Source organism: Phyllobates terribilis, unplaced genomic scaffold, assembly GCF_046119375.1.
Source record: "Phyllobates terribilis strain yellow unplaced genomic scaffold, ASM4611937v1 Scaffold_1__5_contigs__length_1240528914, whole genome shotgun sequence".
NCBI classification, from domain to species: Eukaryota; Metazoa; Chordata; class Amphibia; order Anura; family Dendrobatidae; genus Phyllobates; species Phyllobates terribilis.
Window position 1 is genome coordinate 2882575 of NW_027362761.1, and position 22870 is coordinate 2905444.

The 22870-nt window shown below is 44.6% G+C and overlaps 1 protein-coding gene across 2 annotated transcripts in view; it reads left to right on the forward strand.

Annotated features, from left to right (window-relative positions):
• DAPK3 (death associated protein kinase 3) overlaps positions 1-22870 on the forward strand; it is a 56562-nt gene that overhangs the window by 17622 nt on the left and 16070 nt on the right. For both annotated transcript variants that reach the window (XM_073651504.1, XM_073651413.1), the window contains exons 5-6: positions 11913-11939; positions 12636-12788. In XM_073651504.1, the coding sequence (XP_073507605.1) occupies positions 11913-11939; positions 12636-12788 (180 nt within the window). The remainder of the gene's footprint in view (positions 1-11912; positions 11940-12635; positions 12789-22870) is intronic.

A 22870-nucleotide genomic window follows, 5' to 3' on the forward strand; every position in this document is an offset into this window, starting at 1 on the left:
AGGCATACATAGTGTCGTCTGAAACCTGCTATGTCCAACCCCACCAGCTCCACTTTGGGAAGAGGACCGGAGTGGATGTATAGCCGCAACAAGAAACGGCAACTACAGGAGCTGTGCCAGCCTCGACAGATTGAATTCCAGGCCACCGACACTCGGTCCAATTTGATCAAAGAATTGGTCCGTTAGGAAGCCCAGAACGTCGTGCAGGACGACGAAAACTCCGCTGAGATGGATCCAGAGGAATTGCCAGAGCAAGGACCCAGTGGCGGACTGGATTCAGCCCAGCCCATAGCAGCCCAAATCCAGGAGTTGTTGGCTGTATTGGGACCTTGAGCCTCTAGTGGGGAAAGGGCTTGTGTTATGGGATCAGTTTTGGGAGTTCCAGAATCCCTACTGCCAACGCTGGCCCCCCCACCAAGGAACTCCCCTCCACTCCAGAGACGTGCCTGTGTTTAATGAGTCTAACACCAAAGTCAATGAACATCTGCAAGATTTTGAGACTCTGATGCTGATGCTGATGCACTTGTTACCCACAGCTAAATACCTGTGGACTAGTTTGACAGGCACAGGATGCTGCTCGGTCACTTGGGTCTCAGGATTGCCTAGACTATGGAACTATTAAGGACACCTTGCTGGCCCTTTTTTACCATCAACCTTGAGAGATATCATGCCAAGTTCTGAACATTGTCTCGCCAGGGGGTCTCCTATGTAGAATTTGGCAGTCAACTCCAACGACACTGCAACCGCTGGTTCAATGGTAGGGCTGCTCACTCCGCTGCTGCCCTACGGTACTTAATCGTGTTTGAGCAACTTATAGAGAAAATGGCCCCAGAAATACGAGAGTGGGTAGCCGACCTGAAGCCCAAAACCCCAGAGCAAACAGCCCGATTGGCCGATGAGTTTACAGCCAACCGACCCCTCTGGAGATCCGTTATGCCCACCAATCCCAGGAGACCCCTCAACAAAAGATTAGATCGGCCACCAGTCACTCAAACTGGACTATACCGCTACCCAGCAGAAAACGCACCAGGACAGTACCCATGATTTGCCCAACCCAGCTTTTATACATGTGGGTGCCTTGGACATGTTGCCAAAGATTGTCCCCAGAGCCCCATGCCTGGAGCCCGTCTACCAGCCCAACCGGTCAACCTCTGCCAAAACGAGCCAACCGGGTCTGAGGGATGCTACTGACGGGATACACCAGCAGCGGAGGAAGTGATCTAACCCGTCCATACTCTACTGCGGGTTAGCCACCCTACACCAGCCAACATCCATTGCCACATCCAGGCCCAGACCCACTAGGTCTTCCATCACCCTGGTCAGGCCAGATATTGTCCCACCAGAACACTATTTACCAGGCCAAGTGACCATCTCCCTGGCTGGAGGTCAGCGGTCGGACATTCCTCTAGCACGTGTGCAGTTGGAATGGGGTACCGACCAGGGAGAGGGTCGAGGTGGGACTCATGGATTGCCTCCCCACACCTGTTATTTTGGGGAACGACCTAGGACAAGGACTGTCCAGCCAATTTGTCAGTCATCACCCGCAGCCAAGTCAAGCAACATTCCGATGTGCATCCTTCTGCCACCCCTCACGAGGATAACCCACACTCCAAGCTTCCATCATCCACCTCTGAGTCGGCGGCAGTGAGTACCCCTGACCAGACAATGGCCAGTGACTGGGCGGAGGGGGAGAGACTTGGTAAGGACTTTAAGGAAGGCCAACTCATGGACCCCACCCTAGAACTTGCCCGCAGTGCAGCTGATCGACCTGGGGAAAGAAATCAGGGGGAGGTGTATAGATGGGTGAATGGACTGTTATATCGGCAAAAGCCCACATCATGCCACGAGAGACCCTGGTCCCGTGTACATAAACTCGTGGTACCCCAGCAGTACTGACCCCAACTCCTGCGCATGGCCCATGATGTCCCTGCAGCTGGGCACATGGATGTCAAATGGACCTGCTGCGTAGTTCTTTTGGTCGCTCAAGAGTTGTGGTAATACCGATCCTCTTGTCTGGTTTTTCAGTGGATGTGGGGAGCGCCCTGTCGAGCCCCGCTCCAATCCATGCCCTTGATTGCCAACCCTCTGGAATGGTTTCCCTTTGATTTAGTGGGCCCCTTACATGTACCCAGCTGCAGTGGTTTATCCTCACCCTGGTCGACTTTGCCACCCGCTACCTGGAGGCCATTGCCCTGTCATCTATAGATGTGGAGCACGTGGCTCAAGTTCTACTGGACCTTTTTAGTCAAGTAGGGTTTCCGCAGGAAGTGTTGTCTGACCAGGGGGCCCCAGTTTGAAAGCGAGCTGATTCAGACCCTCTGGGAGAAACATGGGGTCCGCCCCATGCATACCACTCTGCTACCTCGAAACAAACGGGTCTTGTGAGCGTTTCAACGGAACGCTCAAGCAGCTCATTAGTTGCTATGTGGAGTCAGAGGGAGAAAAGCCTGCAGCAGTCCCTGTTTGCCTACCGGGTAGTGCCCCTACTGGTTCTCTCCTTTTTGAATTGCTGTATGGCCGAAAAGTGCGAGGGCAGTTGGCGTTAGTACAAGAGAGTTGGGAGGGCACTTTTTCTCACAGAAGAGGTTCCCATTCTGCAGGATGTGCAGAAGTTTAAAGAAAAAATTAAGTATTTCATGGCCTTAGCCCATGGGAATTTAGAAGTCGCTCAGGAAAGGCAACAGCGGTATTACAACCGTTCTGCCGGACTCCGAGAATTTACATGTGGACAGAAGGTTCTCGTACTAGTACCAGTACGCAAAAAAACAGGCTGCAAGCCATGTGGGCTGGTCCGTTCACCATCACCAGGAAATGCGGGGAGACTGACTACACCCTGGCCCTGCATCGAGCAGGTATATGTGAACAGACCTATCATGTCAACAGGCTTAAAGCTTATGAGGAAAGGGAAGTTACCAATTTAACAGTTTGCTGTCCCCCTTTAGATGACCCAGATATGGACCAAATTCCCGGCTTATTGGTGGAATCCAAAATGGGAATGGGGTAACGGATGTCCCGTTGGTAGAGCGGCTTGGTTCATCGCAGATGCAGCAGTTAACAAAACTGCTTGGAACATATGGCTCCCTATTCACAAGTCAGCCTGGTTTAACCTGGTTAACCTGGTCCAGCATCATGTCAACACAGAGGTAGCCACTCCACTTAGACACCCTGCCTACCAGGTGACACCTTCAGTGTTGGCAATGATGAAGGCCGAGGTGGATGACATGTTGAATATGGGGGTCAAAGTTTCTTCCCATAGCCCATGGGCAGCCAGTGTAGTGTTGGTGCCTAAGAAAGACGAGTACTCGCTTCTGTGTGGACTATAGGCAACTCAATGAGGTCACCTTTACAGACGCATACCCTATGCCTAAGGTGGATGAACTACTAGACAGATTAGGAGGATCTCTGTTCATATCTACCATCGATCTGAGCAAGGGATACTGGCAGATCCCACTCACAAGAGGCTCAAGAGAAGTCTGTATTCATCACCCCTTTTGGCCTGTATAAATTTACCAGCATGCCATTTGGGATGAAGAACTCCCGGCTACCTTCCAAAGGATGGTGGACCAGTTACTAGAGGAATGTCAGGGGTGTGCCCAAGCCTACTTGGATGACATCGCTACTTTCAGCGACACCTGGGAAGAGCATCTTCAGCACGTGTCCCAGGTGCTACACAGGGTAGCCAAAGCCCAGCTTACCATGCGACCCGACAAGTGCCAGATGGGAATGGCCGAGGTACTATACCTGGGACATGGGGTGGGAAGTGGGTGCATTCATCCCAAACCCGCAAATGTAGAAGCTATTACCCAGTGGCCTCACCCAGCCAACCAAAAACAGGTCCGCGCATTCCTTTGGACTGCAAATGATTACCGAACTTTTATCCCCAATTACAGCACAGTAGCAAAACCCCTCACTGACCTTGGCACCAAAAGATATGCCCGCACTCTCATCTGGACCCCAGAATGCGAGTCTGCATTCCTTCAGTTGTAACCCCAACTAGGCCAAAGGTCAGTCCTGACTACTCCTGATTTCCGTTGTCGGTTCATTGTCCAAACAGATACATCGGATGCTGGACTGGGAGCAGTACTTAGTCAAGTGGGGGACGATGGTCAGGAACACTCGATAGCCTATGTCTCCCGAAAGCTGTTGGATCGGGAGAGGGCATACGCTACAATAGAAAAAGAATGCTTGGCTATAGTCTGGAATCTAAAAAAATTGCAGCCCTACCTCTATGGCAAGGAATTCACGGTCATAACCGACCACAATCCTTTAAGTTGGCTAAATCAGATTGCTGGGGACAATGGACATTTAATCAGATGGAGCCTGGCCTTACAGTCCTATAATTTTTCTGTCTCCCATAAAAAGGGCAAAGATCATGGAAATGCTGATGGACAGTCCAGACAAGTGGAGAAGGATGATCAGAAGCCTATCACGTCTAGCAGCCCCGTCAACAGCGACCCACTACAGGAACGAGCAGTCTCCGGGGCTAATTAAGAAGGGGGAGAAATGTGACGACACAGCTTTTCTTAATTATGCCGGACATACATTCCATTGGTTCCTGATCTTACACCTTTTATTGTTGTTGACTTTTGAACTTGTGTTCTTCTTTGGTTGCTCAACAGTTCATATAAACCTATACCATTGTAGCGCTTTTGCCAGCCAACATTGGGGGGATGAGCTGTGGATATTTGAGCATTGTGAATTAATAACATGATCCCTGACCCTTGACCTGTGAATGATGGCTTGAAAGGACAAATGTGAACTATAAAAAGGGGGTCTCTGCGTCTGTTCTGGGAAACACTACAGGTTGTCAGCCTAAGGGACCATAGCCATGGCTGGAAAAAATACAGAACTGCTCTATTGACCATTGCTAAACGTAGATGATTTGATGAATCCAGGTTGGGACAATCAGGTCACCTGGCCACATATCTCACTTCCCAAATCCTGGCGAGCCAGTGGAAGGGTGAGTTGCTGGGACTGTTCTAATTTGTTATTGATTGCTGGTGGTTCAATAAATTATTTCCACACTGTTTACTATCACCCTGTGTTGTCTGAGTAGTGTTCTGCACACAATAAAAGCGAGCAGGCGTTCAGAAGTATGAGCCCTGGTCCATGCAGTCTTTCTAAAGACCGCCAAGCCAGCAGACAAGAGCACCCACTGACCCCTGTGTCTTTACAACTATTCTTTATTATCATACTGCTAAACAAAAAGTTGAATTAAACGCAATCTAAAAGATGAATGTAAATAAAAACGGTATCACTGAAAATGTCATCTTGGCCCGCAAAAAGCAAGCTGCCATACAGCTCCATCAGTAGAAAAATAAAAAAGTTATAGCTCTCGGAACACAGCAATACAAAAATATTTTATTTTTCTATAAAAAAGATTTTATTGTGTAAAAGCACCAAAACATTAAAAAAAGGATATAAATGTGGTATTGCTGTAATCGTACTAACCTGAAGAATAAAGTTGTCTTCTAAATTTTACCACATGCAGAACTGAATTGCTGGGTTTTGTTCATTCTGCATCCCAAAATCAGAATAGAAAGCGATCAAAAAATGTCACGTGCCCAAAAATGGTACCAATAAAAACGTCAAGTCGTCCCGCAAAAACAAGCCCTCACATGACTCTGTAGGCTGAAATATGGAAAAATTATAGCTCTCAAAATATGGTGATACAAAAAAAGCGTCTTTTAGTGTGTGAAACTAAAGCAACTAAATCTAAAAAACCCAATATAAATCTGGTATCGCTATAATCGCACTGACCCGATGTATAAAGTCGTCTAATCAATTATACCACACGAGGAACGGCATAAAAAATAAATAAAACCAATTCTTGATATACTGTTGATTTGTTCATTCTGCCTCCCAAAGATCACAGTATGGCTCTGCTCACATTTATCCTGCGCGCTGTGCTTACACCGGGGTTTCCGTGTAAATCTCTCAAATACATGATTCAGACAGAACTCTGCGGCGGAATACCTATGAGGCAGATGGAGGCACTGTTGATGCCGTCTGCCCTATTATCCGGCGGTGTCTGTCTTTTTAGACGTGCATAAGTGTGGTCGGCCACAGTTTTGTGCAGACTGAGTCCAGAGTAACTCTGCTGCCTCAGTATAGTGAATGGATCCCTTGGGGATTTCATTTGAATCATGTCATTCAGAGATTTAGAAGGAAACCCTGATGTAAGTGCTCAGCATAGAGCGCAGGATAAATGTGATCCGAAATGTTATATAAAATGTCTCCAACAAAAGCTTTAACTAACCCCCCCCCCCCAAAAAAAACAAAAAAAACACCCCCACTCAGGTCCGTCATCTGTTAATGGAAATATAGGGGCTTATACGTTACTGGTAGTACAAAGGCTCTGGAAAAGCACGGTATCCTCATCCCCCAAAAGAAATGTAACAAATTCGGCACTCCCAAATTCAAATGCCCCCCTCCCTTCTGAGCCCCAGTGTGCCTAAACCACAGTTGTCGTCAACATGTTTTGGCATTTCTGTAATGATGAGAGCCCGCCTAATTTATGAGTGCATGTCTCCAGAAGCATGAGCTGGGCACTACAGCGTACTGGTTACTACAGTGGCTGTTTGCAATTTTCATTCGGCAACATCCACTGCTGCTTGTTTCTGGAAAACATCCATGGAGTCAAAGTTGTCACTACATGGAATCTGCAAACTATTCTAGGAAAATCTGCGCTCCAGTAGGCAAATAACACTCCGTCCCTCCGGAGTCTCGCCTTGTGGCTAAGCAGTACTGTACATCCACGTATGGGGTATTGCCACATTCAGCAGAATTTGTGGGAAAAACTTTGGTACAATTTTTACCCTTTTTCCCCATGTGAAAATGTAAAATCTGGGGCTAAAATAAAACTTTGGTAGTTAAAAATGTAATTTATTTTTTCTTCACTGCCAATGGTATAAAATTCTGAGGCACATGCGATGTCCATATGATCACTGCACCCCTAGATGAATTCATTGGGGGGTGTAGCTTGTAAAATGAGGTCACATATGTGGGGGGGGGTTTCTGTTCTGGCACCTGAGGGGCTCTGCCAATGTGACATGTCCCCCTCAAACCATTCCAGCAAAATCTTAACTTCAGTATGGTGCTTCTTCCCTTCTGAGCTATGCACGGTGACTCAAAAGTAGTTTTCGACCACATACTGGGGTGTGCGTGTACTCGAGAAATTGCACAACAAGTTTTGGGGTAATTTTCTCCTGCTATCCTTGTAAAAATGAAAAAAATGGGGGCTAAAACTAAATTTTTGTGGGAAAAATATATAATTTTTCATTTTCACAGATCAAAGTTATAAAATTCTGTGAAGCACCTGGGGGTTCAAGGTGCTAACCACATGTTAGATAAATTCCTTGAGGGGTCTAGTTTCCAAAATAGGATCACTTGTGGGGGGTTTCCACTGTATAGGAACATCAGGGGCTCTCCAAATGTGACATGGTGTTCACTAATTGTTCCAGCAAATTTTGCAAAGTCAAATGGCGCTCTCTCTTCCGAGCCCTGTTGTGCACCCAAACAGTGTTTTTCCCCTACATATGGGGCATTGGCATACTCAGGAGAAATTGTACAACAAATTGTGTAATGCAATTTCTCCTGCTACCCTTGTGAACATGCAAAATGTGGGGCTGAAAGAACATGTGTGTGAAAAAATGTTTGCTTTTTTTTCCCCACTTCTCAATGTTATAAACTTCTGTGAAGCACCTGGGTTTTGAAGGTGCTCACTACATGTTAGATAATTTCCTGAGTGGTATAGTTTCTAAAATGGGGTCAACCGTGGGGGGTTTCCACTGTTGAGGCACATCAGGAGCTCTCCAAACACAATATGGCGGCCGCTAATTATTCCAACAAATTTTGCATTCAAAAAGTCAAATGGAGCTCCTTCCCTTCCGAGCTCTTCCGTGCTCCAAAAAGGTGGTTTTCCCCCACATATGGGGTATCGGCGTGCTCTGGAGAAATTGCACAACACATTTTTGGGGTTCATTTTTTCCTGTTACTTCTGTTTAAAAAATAATAAAACAACATTTTTGAATGTCGTTTTGAGCACCTTGAGGGGTGCAGTTTTTAGAATGGTGTCACTTTGGGGTATTTTCTTTCATATAGACCAAAGTCGCTTCAAATGTGATGTGGTCCCGAAAAAAAAAAAAAAAATGGTTTTGTAAATTTTTTGGAAACATGAGAAATCGCTGGTTAACCCTTAACCCTTTCAACTTCCTAACAAAAAAAAATTGTTTCAACAATTGTGCTGGTGTAAAGTAGACATGTGGGAAAGATTACTTAATTAACTATTTTGTATGACATAGCTCTCTGATTTATGGGCATAAGAATTAAAATTTTGAGAATTGCAACATTGCCAAATTTCCATTTTTTTCATAATTAAACACGTAATATTGAAGAAATTTTACCACTATCATGAAGTAAAATGTCATAAAAAACAATCTTCGAATTGGTGGGATCGGTTGAAGCGTTCCAGAGTTATTACCATATAAAGTGACACTGGTCAGAATTGTAAAATTTGGCCTGATCATTAAGGTGCAAACAGCCTTGGGGGGGGTTAAGAAGCCCTCCTACTCTGCACTCATTACCTGTAGTAATTGCATCTGTTTATACTCTTTACCTGTATAAAAGACACCTGTCCACACACTTAATCACACTTCAACCTCTCCACCAAGACCAAAGAGCTGTCTGAGAACAACAGGGACAAAATAGTAGACTTGCACAAGGCTGGGATTGGCTACAGGACAATAGGCAAGCAGATTGGTTAGAAAGCAACAACTGTTGGCACAATTAGAAAATGGAAGAAACACAAGATGACTGTCAATCTTTCTCGGTCTGGGGCTCCATGCAAGATCTCGCCTCGTGGGGTAAGGATGATTCTGAGAAAGGTCAGGAATCAGCCCAGAACTACACGGAAGGAAATGGTCAATGACCCGAGCAGAGCTGGGACCACAGTCTCAAACCTTACCGTTGGTAACACACTATGCAGTCATGAAATAAAATCCTGCAGGGCAGACAAGGTTCCCCTGCTCACGCTAGCACATATCCAGGCCCATTTGAAGTTCGCCAGTGACCATCTGGATGATCCAGAGGTGGCATAGGAAAAGGTCAGATGAGACCAAAGTATAACTCTTTGGTATCAACTCCACTCACCGTGTTTGGCTTAAGAAGGATGGGTACATCCCCAAGAACACCATCGCAACCATGAAGCGTGGGGGAAACATCATACTTTGGGGGTGCTTTTCTGCAAAGGGGACAGGACGACTGCACCGTATTGAAGGGAGGATGAGGTCATGTATCGTGAGATTTTGGTCAACAACCTCCTTCCCTCAGTAAGGGCATCGAAGAAGTGTTGTGGCTGGGTCTTCCAGCATGACAATGACTTGAAACACACAGCCAGGGCAACTAAGGAGTGGCTCCATAAGAAGTACTTCAAGGTCCTGGAGTGGCCTAGCCAGTCTCTAGACCTGAACCCAATAGAAATCTTTGGAGGGAGCTGAAACTCAATGTTGCCCAGCGACAGCCCCGAAACCTGAAAGATCTGGAGAAGATCTGTATGGAGGAGTGGGCCAAAATCCCTGCTGCAGTGTGTGCAAACTTGGTCAAGAGCTACAGGAAATGTCTGACCTCTGTAATTCCAAACAAAGGTTTCTGTACCAAATATTTAGTTCGGTTTTTCTATTGTATCAAATACTTATTTTCCCCACTGTATATACACATGCTTGGCAAGCTGCCAATACATTAGGGCTGCCTAGGTAGAAAAATAAGAACATGATGCTGTGCACTACATAATAAATGTTACAAACTAAACCCACTAAGGTAGTATATATCTTGAGAAAGGTTCAAATTTGGAACTGAAATGTTGCTATTATGAACTATTAAATAGCACTTTTTTGATTTGTTTCTCTGCATGCTTTTTTTTTTTTCTAAACATATTCAAGGCTTGATCCTTGCCTGGGAGGCTTGGCACCCTACATCTATTGCTGGTGCTGTCTCAATCTTTTTATTTTTATATACGATAGAAAAAATATTTTTATATACCGTATTTTTCTTACTATAAGACTACGGGCGTGGGGAGCAGTGATTATTCACTTTCCTTGATAGCGCGCACACTGTAACTGCAGCGCAGCTCCTGCTGCGGCTCGGCGGTCTCGTGTGCCCACTATTAAAGAGCATGAATATTCACTACTCACATGGGGAGCAGTGAATATTCATTTTCTTTATATACATATACATACATATACACAGTTCAGACCAAAAGTTTGGACACACCTTCTCATTTAAAGCGTTTTCTGTATTTTCATGAGTATGCAAATTGTACATTCACACTGAAGGCACCAAAACTATGAATTAACACATCTGGAATTATATAGTTAACAAAAAAGTGTGAAACAACTGAAAATATGTCTTATATTCTAGGTTCTTCAAAGTAGTCACCTTTTGCTTTAATGACTGCTTTGCACACTCTTGGCGTTCTCTTGATGAGCTTCAAGAGGTAGTCAACGGAAATGGTCTTCCAACAATCTTGAAGGAGTTCCCAGAGATACTTAGCACTTGTTGGCCCTTTTGCCTTCACTCTGCGGTCCAGCTCACCCCAAACCATCTCGATTGGGTTCAGGTCTGGTGACTGTGGATGCCAGGTCATCTGGCGTAGCACCCCATCACTCTCCTTCTTGGTCAAATAGCCCTTACACAGCCTCGAGGTGTGTTTGGGGTCATTGTCCTGTTGAAAAATATATGATGGTCCAACTAAACGCAAACCGGATGGAATAGCATGCCGCTGCAAGATGCTGTGGTAGCCATGCTGGTTCAGTATGCCTTCAATTTTGAATAAATCCCCAACAGTGTCACCAGCAAAGCACCCCACACCATCACACCACCTCCTCCTTGCTTCACGGTGGGAACCAGGCATGTAGAGTCCATCCGTTCACCTTTTATGTGTCGCAGTAAGACACGGTGGTTGGAACCAAAGATCTCAAATTTGGACTCATCAGACGAAAGCACAGATTTCCACTGGTCTAATGTCCATTCCTTGTGTTCTTTAGCCCAAACAAGTCTCTTCTGCTTGTTGCCTGTCCTTAGCAGTGGTTTCCTAGCAGCTATTTTACCATGAAGGCCTGCTGCACAAAGTCTCCTCTTAACAGTTGTTGAAGAGATGTGTCTGCTACTAGAACTCTGTGTGGCATTGACCTGGTCTCTAATCTGAGCTGCTGTTAACCTGCGATTTCTGAAGCTGGTGACTCGGATAAACTTATCCTCAGAAGCAGAGGTGACTCTTGGTCTTCCTTTCCTGGGGCGGTCCTCATGTGAATTAGTTTCTTTTTAGCTCTTGATGGTTTTTGCAACTGCTTTTTGGGGACACTTTCAAAGTTTGCCCAATTTTTAGACTGACTGACCTTCATTTCTTAAAGTAATGATGGCCACTCGTTTTTCTTTACTTAGCTGCTTTTTTCTTGCCATAATACAAATTCTAACAGTCTATTCAGTAGGACTATCAGCTGTGTATCCACCTGACTTCTGCTCAACACAACTGATGGTCCCAACCCCATTTATAAGGCAAGAAATCCCACTTATTAAACCTGACAGGGCACACCTGTGAAGTGAAAACCATTTCCGGTGAGTACCTCTTGAAGCTCATCAAGAGAATGCCAAAATCTTTAAATGAGAAGGTGTGTCCTAACTTTTAGTCTGCACTGTATATATATATATATATATATATATATATATATATATATATATATATATATATATATATATATATATATATATATGTGTATATGTATATGTATATGTATGTATGTATATATATAATGTACTTGTATATATTATTGTAAAAGAATCAGAAGTGCAGTATTAATGTTTTTCCTAAGTTATCACAAGCCCTTTCCTAACATATTTTGATAATGTCTACACAGGAGCATCGGAGTGATCACTTACATCCTGTGAGTATACGTGTTGTCAAAAACTTGTGTAATATTTAATGAGATTCTGTCACCGGGCCTTTGCTGTCACCAGCTTGTCTCTGTTACTTACTGAAAGTCTTGTTCATACAGTCTGAGATATTGGTTGCAGAGTAATCCAAACACCAAGTTTCAGATATTCATGAGCTGCAAGCTCTCCCCACCCTTCATGGCAGATTGGCAGCTTTTTCTTTATGCTGTGTATAGGGAAAAAGCTGTAAAGCAGCTGTGGTGGAGCAGCCATTCATGTCTATTGAGGACTACTAAGATTGCGCACACCAGTGAGTGAATTACAATGCAGAATGTAAGCTCTGATATTAAAAAAAACTACTCCAGAACATTGAGTAAGTGAAATCTTTCTCCCTTCTCTTCTCTTACTTCATGCCAACTGATTCCCTTTAATCCTTATTCAACAAACCGTTTTTTTTTTCCAGTAAATGTAGATGTAAAATCCTAATAGTCCTGATAAATATTCTAGTGCTGAACTATAAACGCGAGATTCCCAATACAGTGGCAGTGGGTCAGCATCAGGTCCTCTGGGTAATGTATGCTGATTTACTAGTACTCTGATATTCTATACTAGACAAGCGCAACTGCCTGCAGAGCACAGGAAGCTAAGTTATGTAACAAAAAAATATATCCTATTCTGTTTAACTTGTCTTGTGTTTTTTTACGTAGGTTAAGTGGAGCATCTCCCTTTTTGGGAGAGACGAAACAGGAAACTTTGACCAATATTTCAGGCGTTAACTATGATTTTGATGAGGAATATTTTAGTAACACAAGTGAACTTGCTAAGGATTTCATACGAAGACTGCTGGTCAAAGATCCAAAGTGAGTTTTTATTATTTTTTTATACACAAACAATTAGGCCAAGTGCAGATTGTTTGTGACTACTGTCAGGTCCATATGTTTAGGAGGTTTATACTTTACCGAAGCCACACTATGGGTGGATGTGGTGCCATTTGCTCACCATAGAGACCCATTCCAAAAGATTTTTTGCAGTAATTCTCTGTATAGGAAAGCATGGGCTGTTGAGCGTTCGTTTACAGGTATATAAATGCTATGCAGATGCACAATAGGCAGATATGGACCAAAAGAACATCATTTTGGCTTCCATTTAGTAAATGAGGTCTTCCATTTAGACTTGCATCTGTGATTCCAAACAGAGATCACATGTTTTTGCTTTTCTTATCTCCTCTTACACATGTTTAAAACTATTTTTTATTCCCCTTACATCTCTTCATACAATTGCTACAGTTTTACAATCTGTACAATTATGTATAGTGTGTCTTTGCTCTAATATTGTGATTTAACCCCTTCCCGACATGAGCAACATATTTATGGTGCTGCTGGAGCTGCATTCCCTCAAACCGCGTACGTATACTTCCTCGTGATCACGCGGGCTCACGCTGAGCGCCGCCGTGATCGAGTGCGGGTTTCACCTTTCAGCTCTATATGAGAGCTGACACCCTGCAGCAAGGCCTATGATTGGCGCTAGCACCGATCATGGGCGTTTAGCCCCTCTTATACTGCTGTCAATAATGACATCGAGGAACATCGCAGAGGGAGGGAGCTCCCTCTCTGCTCCCATCGGCACAACACGATTACAATCGTGTTGTGCCGATGGACTCCATGGTGACCCCGGGCCAAAAGATGGTTGCAGGGTCTCCCAGGGATGGTTGGCCTGCAAGCTGCTGCTTAGAGCAGGAGCTGATATGCCTCCTCCCTGCCTGTGAGACGCTGAGCCAATGCACTGCAATGCAAAAGCATTGCAGAAAATTAGATCAGCAATCAGGGCAGGGAAAGCTGATAATGAGACAATGTAAAAAAAAAAAAAAAAAAGTTATTAAAAATAGTTTGAAAAAAGAACAAAAAAAATGAAAAATATTAATGCAATAAATACATTTTTGTGTTAACTAAACAAAATGAATTTTTTTTTAACCCCTTCAGTGAACACTTTAAATAATTTAAAAAAGAGGCAAAAAACTATGCTTTATAATCATACTGCCAAACAAGTGGAATAAAACGATCAGAAAGACTAATGTAAATAAAAATGGTATAGCTGAAAACTTCATCTTGTCCTGCAAAAAACAAGCCGCCATACAGCTCCATCAGCAGAAAAATAAAAAAATTACAGCACTCAGAATAAAGTAATGCAAAAATAATTGTTTTCAATAAAATCGTTTTTATAGTGTAAAAGCACCAAAACATAAAAAAAATATAAATGTGATATCTCTGTAATTGTACTGCCCCGAAGAATAAAGCTGCCTTATCAATTTTACCACACGCATAACTGCATAAAAAAAAATGACTGAACTGCTGGTTTTTGTTTATTCTGCCTCCCAAAAATCGGAATAGAAAGCGATCAAAAAATGTAATTTGCCAGAAAATGGTACCAATAAAAACGTCAACTCGTCCCGCAGAAAACAAGTCTTCACATTACTCTGTCGGCAGAAATATGGAAAATTATAGCTGTCTAAGCATGGGGATGCAAAAACTTATTTTAACAATCAAAATCGTCTTTTAGTGTGTGACAGCAGCCAAACCTAAAACCCGATATAAATCTGGTATCTCTGTAATCGCAACGACCCGAAGAATAAAGTTGTCTTTACCTGCTGCTGCCCTTGGGGCTCTGTATATGAAGTCCGCAAACAATTTTAGGAAAATTTGTGCTCCAGTAGGAAAACAGCACTCTGTCCCTCCTGAGTCTTGACCTGTGGTTAAGTAGTAGTAGTAATACTGTACAGCTACATTTGGGGTATTTATACATTCAGCAAAAATTGTGGGACAGATTTTGCTGCCATTTTTACCCATTTCCCAGTTTTGAAAAAGTAAAATCTGGGGCCAACGCTTAATTTTCGTGGAAAAAATGTAATTATTTTTCCGTCACTGCCCAATGGTATAAATGGTATATATGGTGTCAATATGATCACTGCACACCTAGATGAATTAATTGAGAGGTGTAGTTTGTAAAATGACGTCACTTTTGGGGATTTCTCCTGTTCTGGCACTTCAGTGGTAATGAAAAAAATTGGGGCTAAAGCAAAATTTGTGTGTAAAATTCTGTGAAGCACCTGTGTGTTCAAGGTGCTCACGAAATGACTAAATAAATTCCTTGAGGGGTATAGTTTACATCCGGGTCACCAGACAGCAGGAAGATATTTTGATCATGCGCAATGCATGAGCAAAATATCTTCTGCATCTGCACCACTGACAGCCTGTATAGCACAGGGATGGTGCTGCATTCCTGTGCTATACAGGCAATCAGAATAAAAAAAGTGAAAGTCCCATAGTGGGATTCAGAATAAAAGTCCAAAAAGTGTTAAAAAAATGAAGAGAAAAAAAAAATTGTAAAAATATTTTTTTAAAAAAATCCACCAAAAATATAATGTACCCATCAATAAATATTATTATGAAACAGCCTGACCTATAAAACTGTCCCATTAGCTAACCCCTTTAGTGAACACTGTAAAAAAAAAAAAAAAAAAAAAAAAAAATAAGCAAAAAATGCTTTATCATACCGCCAAACAAAAAATGGAATAATACGCGCTCAAAAAGACTAATATAAATAAAAATGGTACTGCTGAAAACGTCATCTTGTCCCGCAAAAAACAAGCCGCCATACAGCTCCATCAGCCGAAAAATAAAAAGTTAGTTATAGCTCTCAGAATAAAGCAATGCAAAAAATTTTTTTTTTCTATAAAATAGCTTTTATTGTGTAAAAGCGCCAACCATAGAAAAACAATATAAATGTGGTACCGCTGTAAACGTACTGACCCAAAGAATAAAGCTACCTTATCAATTTTACCACATGCGGAACATCATTAAAAAAAAAAAAAAGACATAAAAACAATTCTGGAATTGTTGGTTTTTGTTTATTCTGCCTCCCAAAAATTGTAATAGAAAGCGATCAAAAAATGTCAAGTGCCTGAAAATGGCACCAATAAAAACATCAAGTCATCCCGCAAAAAATCAAGCCGTCACATGACTGTCGGCCAAAATATGGAAAAATTATAGCTCTCAAAATATAGCGATGCAAAAACTAGATTTTACAAAAAAATGCGTCTTTTAGTGTGCGACAGCTGTCAATCATAAAAACCCGATATGATTCTGGTATCGCTGTAATCGCACCAACCCTAAAAATAAAGTCGTCTAATCACTTATACCGTACGAGGAACGGCGTAAAAATAAACTCTAGGGTTGGGGTTGGGCTAGGCATTTTTTTCAAAAGTATAAAAAATAAAATAAAAATGAAGATATGGCGACTAGTGTTGAGCGCAATTACTCGCTACTTGAGTTTGCATCGGGTGCTCGTGTATGCACGGAGTATCGCGGGTGCTCAATTGACATGCTCGAGTCTCCGTCCCCTACTTAGTGGCCAAAAAAACCTCGCGGGGATTGCCTGCCATGCATGAGCGATCCCCGCATGGTTTTTTTTGGATGTCTAATAACCATGAAACATGCGAGCGGGGACTCGAGCATGTCACTTGAGCACCCACGATACATGGTGCATACCTGAGTACCCGATGCAAACTCAAGTAGCGAGCACTTGCGCTCAAGATTAATGACAACTTATTCAATATGATGACCTAATGTTATCAAATTCTGTGTGGTACCTCTGGGTTCAAAATGTTCACTATACCCCTTGATAAAATCCTTGAGGGGTGCAGTTTCCAAAATGGGGTCACTTGTGGGGGGTTCCACTATTTAGGCACATCAGGGGCTCTCCAAACGCAACATGGCGTCCGCTCTCAATTCCAGCCAATTTTACGTTAAAAAGTCACACAGTGCTCCTTCCCTTCTGAACTGTGCCGTGCGCCCAAACACTGTATTTTCCCCTCACCCATGACAGCACACCTTGAGAGAGATCCGTCCCATCAAGGAAAGGAAACCATCTGAAATAAAAGGTCGGTACGTCTCCCTCACTTCAGTTGGTTTCCTGTCCTTGATTGGAACCTACCTGGAAAGAAGAAAACTTACCTGGGTCTGTTCCAGTGTGGAAGAACGGGCACTGTCCTGTGCACCGGGTTCCAGCCTCCAGAAACGCCGTCCGCAGCTCTCTTGGGTCCTGCGTCCGAGCGGGCGCACGCGGTGAGGCAGGCTCTGGCTTCCCATAGACCTCTGCGTCGCCCTCCCCCTGCCACCTCAGTTGGCCGCGTTCCGGAGTGGCAACTTGCGGGTATGATTCTCCTGACGTCATGGCGCAGGGCACTCTGGGAGAGGCGTGTCGGGGGGCGGCGCCCGATCCAAGATGGCGGCGCCCTGTAAAGCGCTCCCGGGCCGTTTTTTTTTGGTTTGGAGCCTCAGCCTGGGAAGAGGGGGAAGGGCCCTTGAACCGGAGGAGGTTCTGGATGGCCCTATATTATAGGGGGTTATCCTGGGAAATGCTTCTGCGAAATGGCTGACCAGGATAGTCAAGAGCAGCCGCTAACCCCCCCCCCCCCCCCCACCTCAGCAACGGAAGAAGCAGACGGACGCCTCTCACATGGACAGCTGCTCGTGCAACTGCAGTGGCAGCCGCAGGAGCAAGGTATCAAACACCTCTGGACCATGCAGAAAGGAATCATCGCGTGTTCCACTACAGCCTCCGAATCTGGTACCAGTTTGTGACTTCAGGGGTGAGTGATCTTCGTAAGTGTCACCTTTTAGTAATGAGAAGTCTCTAATGTGCTTCCTTCTGTAGGAGCCTAAGAAGAGTAGCGCCAATCAATAGCACAGGATTTGTGCCCTATGCCAAATTTACCTTCCCATAGATTGGCAAAAACAGCTTTGCCCGAACTGCATTAATAAAACCATAGCAGAAAATTCTTTGCATTTCGCATCCAATCTGAAATCCATAGTCCAAGCAGAGGTTCAAGGGTCCCTGAAGGGGTTGTTTAGAGGGAAGAAAAGATCCCATAAAGATGTCTCCTCCAACTCTGATTCCTCCCAGTCCGAGGATCTCTGGCTGAGTGATTCATCATCCTCTTCCTCATCGGATAACGGTAGACCCTGCTTCCCCATCGAGGGTACGGACAAACTGGTCAGAGCAGTCAGATCAACCATGGGTCTAAGGGAGGAGAAAGCATCCAAATCCCGGGAAGACGTTATGTTTGCGGGCCTTGGAGATAAAGAGACGCTCCTTTCCGGTAAACACTAAAATTCAAGGCCTCATTGACTGAGAGTGGAGAAAAGGGGCCTTACCCTCCTTCTCTAAAATAAGGTACACATTTTGAGGAGAAGGACTCTGAGCCTTGGGATAAAATCCCCAAAGTTGACGGGGCTGTAGCCAGGTCATCCAAAAAATCTTCCCTACCCTTGGAGGATTCAGGCGTCCTAAAGGATGCCATTGATAAAAACGCTGACTCCTTTCTACGTCACACTTGGGAAGCTGCAGCAGGAGGCCTGAAGCCTGCGGTAGCTGGCACCTGTGTGGCAAGGTCTCTCATTGTGTGGCTCCAACAATTGGAAGACCAGCTTAGGGATAAAAAGATCCCTAAGGATAGAATCCTTTCAAATCTGCCCCTAATGCAGGCAGCGTCAGCCTTCCTGGCAGACTCTTCAGCGGACTCTGTTAGATTTGCTGATCTAGCCAAGAATCTATCTAATGCTGCCAGACGGGCCTTGTGGCTCATGGGTTGTCCAGGTGACCTACAATCCAAACATAAATTATGTTCCCTCCCGTGTGACGGCAGACTCCTGTTTGGCCAGAAGCTGGATGACTTTTTAGAAAAAGGGGGCAATAGGAACAAAGGGTTCGCAGGATTTTCAGGGGACTCAAAAAGGTTTAGTTTTCGGAGGAGAAAATTTAATCGGGGTCGCCCTCCAGGAGACAGGAGAAGATGGGAGTCCAAATCCAAGAAAGAATGAGGCTATATGTTTGGAGGACCGTCCTCCAATACAAAAACGTCTTCCCAATGACGCCAGGTAGGGGGGAGGCTTTCCCACTTTATTCCAGCTTGGGAAGCCATTACATCAAACCCCTGAATTCTGAATATTGTGAGTGGTGGCCTGAAGATACAGTTGAGCTAGATTCCTCACCGGACCTTTATCATTTCACCCAAGAGGAAGGTCCAGGAAGAACAGATAGCTCTGGAGTCAGAAATATTAGGCTAGTAGAGAAACGGGTCCTTCTCGAAGTTCCAATACCACAAAGGAGGAAGGGATTCTATTCCCCTCTGTTCATGATAAAAAAATTTAAAAAAATGGGTCCTTAAGGACCATCATCAACCTAAGGAGTCTAAACCAGTTGATCGAGAACCAGACTTTCAAGATGGAGTCAGTGAGTTCGGCAGTGAAGCTCTTGCACCACAATTGCTTTATGGCAGTAATAGACTTGAAGGACGCATATTATCACGTCCCAATTCATCCTGACTACCAGAAATATCTGAGAGTAGCCCTGTTCATTCAGAAAGAACTGAGGCATTTTCAGTTTACTGCCCTACCCTTCGGCCTCTCCGTAGCCCCGAGAATATTCACGAAATTAATAGCCGAAGTAACAGCCTTTCTACGAATCAAAAACGTAGTGATCATTCCCTATTTAGACGACTTTTTGGTAATAGGGAAATCAGAAGTCCACTGCTCCAGTCAACTTCTAGAAGTCACGGCGGTATTGCAACAGCTAGGATGGTTGGTAAATAACAAAAGTCAAAATTAACCCCCTCAAGGACTCAAATCTTCCTAGATCTAAGCCTGGATACTCGTCTCCCAGCCTGCTTCCTCCCAGAAGATAAGGTCCCCAAAGTAATCAATTTAGTCTTGAAAGCCATGCTGTCTCCAGTGATGTCCCTAAGAGAAGCAATGTCCCTCCTGGGCTCTATGACGGCCTGTCTCCCAGCAGTCAGATGGGCTCAAGGGCATATGAGACTTCTTCAGTGGGAGGTCCTGTCAGCGCAGAGGTCCTTCAACGGGCGTTTAGAAAGGAAGTTCTCTCTCTCCTTAGAAGCTGTAGATTCCCTTTCATGGATGACAGACAGGGAAAATCTGACCTCAGGCGTGCAGTGGTCCAGACCAGTAGATCGGGTGATTACAACCAATGCGAACAGCTCCGGATGGGGGGGGGGGGGAGTCATCTAGCAGAGCTCTCAGTACAGGGTCACTGGGCATACCACAAGATGGGGGCATCCTCAAACTTAAAAAAAAAAAAAAAAAAAAACTTTGGGCAGTGGAGAAATCCCTGATAGGCTTCCTTCCTCATATTCAGGGTCACCATGTCCAGGTCAGGTCCGACAACCGGACAACAGTAGCCTATGTAAATCACTAGGGGGGAACAAGGTCACGCTCCCTGATGGCTGTGGCAGACAGAATCCTACATCTGGCAGAGCAACACCTCCCATCCCTCCGTTCCCTTCACATAAGGGGGGTGGAAAACGTAAGGGCAGATTTTCTCAGCCGCCACACCCTGAAACGGGGAGTGGAGCTAAAACCCGGGGGTCTTGCAACAGATTGTCCAGTTATAGGGACTACCAGACATAGATCTGTTTGCCACAAGAGCAAACAGGAAGTTAGATTCTGTTCCTTAAACCCAGCAGAAAATCCCCATGCTGTAGATCCCCTCCAGATTCCTTGGAAGTTCAGGAAGGCCTATGCCTTTCCCCCGTTAGTAATGGTTCCAGCAATGGTGAGGAAGATTCGGGAGCATGGCGCAAGGGTAATTCTTATAGCTCCTTTTTGGCCCAAGAGGCCTTGGTTCTCACTGCTTCTAATCACTAATGTCGGTTTCAGATCCCTGGGTTCTACCAGAGAGGCCGGACCTTCTCATTCAGGGACCAGTATTCAGCGCCCAAGCCAGAGGATTCCATCTTGCGGCGTGGAATTTGAGAGGTCACTACTAAGTAACAAGGGGTTTTCACCAGGGTTAGTCTCTACCCTGCTGGGTAGTAGGAAACCAATAACGACTAAAATTTATAACAGAGTCTGGGGGAAGTTCCTAGATTTTATAGATGCCCCGTTATCAGACAAGCCTCCAGTCAAAGGAATCCTGGAGTTTCTGCAAAAGGGGCGTGACCTGGGTCTAGCCATGGGGACTCTTAAGGTTCAGGTGTCTGCCTTGGGGGGCGCTCTATAATTGTAACTTGGCTGGGAACAGGTGAGTATCTAGATTTATCTAGTCCTGTGCCAGAGCCAGACCAGTTCGGTCCCTTAGAGTTCCTTCCTGGGACCTGAATTTGGTCTTGAACGCACTTACCAGTGACCCGTTCGAGCCACTACAGGACATCTCTCCAAAGATCCTCACCCTTAAGACCATCCTCTTAGTGGCCTTAACATCAGCCCGTAGGGTGGGTGACCTGCAGGCCCTTTCGGTTGATCCTCCGTACACGCGAATTTATAGTGATGGTCACCTTGCGTCCAGATCCAGCATATCTTCCCAAAGTGGTATCTAGATTCCACTGTAACCAGGAGATTGTACTACTCTCGTTTTGCAGCAATCCAAAAAACCCCGGGGAGGTTAGATTCCATAACCTAGATGTTAGAAGATCCCTACTACAGTACATTAACATGACTAGTGTATGGAGGAAGGACCATTCCTTGTTCCTGGCCTTTCAGGGGAGTAGGAAAGGTCACGGGATGTCAAAGAGTACCATTTCTAGGTGGCTTAGGGAGGCTATTTGTTTAGCATATACGTCCACAGGAGTTTCAGCCCTGGACAATGTCAATGCTCATTCCACCTGAGCCGTAGAAACCTCCTGGGTGGAGAGGGCAGACGTCTCAATCGATCAGATATGCAGAGCTGCTACTTGGTCTACACCATCCACCTTCTATAAACACTATCGGTTGGATCTGTCCTCCTCTAACCTTACCTTTGGGAGAAGGGTACTTCAGGCTGTGGTCCCTCCCTAGGGTGCTCATAATTCTCCAAAATTCTCTCAAGGTGTGCTGTCATGGGTGAGGGGAAAACACCAAGGTTACTTACCGGTAGCCGGTTTTTCCTGAACCCATGACAGCACCCGTAGTCCCCCCCCCCCCCCCCATGTTTTTCTGTTTCTCACACCTTGGTGGGCACTGTTTGGGGTGTTATATATAATGTAGGTGTTGGTTATTTGTCTAACCTTTTTGGGAGGTCCTCTCAATGCTCTGTAAACAACTGAAGCGAGGGAGAAGTACCGCCCTTTTATTTCAGACTGTTCCCTGTCCTTGATGGGGCAGATCTCTCTCAAGGTATTGTCATGGGTTCAGGAAAAAACGCCTACCGGTAAGTAACTTTGGTGTTTTCCCCACATATGGGGTATTGGCGTACTCAGGAGAAATTGCACAACAGTTTTTGGGGTCCATTTTCTCCTCTTACCCTTGTGAAAATAAAAAAAATTGGGGTTAAAACATCATTTTTGTGGAAAAAGTTTGATTTTTTATTTTTTATTTTTACGGCTCCATGTTATAAACTTCTGTAAAGCACTTGGGGGTTCAGGGTGCTCACCACACATCTAGATAAGTTCCCTGAGGGGTCTAGTTTCCCGGTGTCACTTGTCTGGTTTTTCCACTGTTTAGGCACATGAGGGGCTCTCCAAATGCAACATTGCATCCGCTAATCATTCAAGCAAATTTTACAATCAAAAAGTCAAATGGCGCTCCTTCCCTTCCGAACCCTGCCTTGTGCCCAAACAGTGGTTTTCCCCCACATATGGGGTATCTGCGTGCTCAGGGGAAATTGCACAACAAACTGCATGGTACAATTTCTCCTGTTACCCTTATGAAAATGCAAAATTGGGGGCTGAAAAACATTTTTGTGGGAAAAATGTGAAAATTTTATTTTTACGGCTCAATGTTCTAAACTTCTGTGAAGCAGCTGGGGATTCAAGGTGCTCACCACACATCTAGATAAGTTCCCTGAGGGGTCTAGTTTCCAAAATGGTGTCACTTGTGGGGGGTTTCCAATGTTTAAGCACATCAGGGACTCTCCAAACGCAACATTGCATCCGCTAATTATTCAAGCAAAT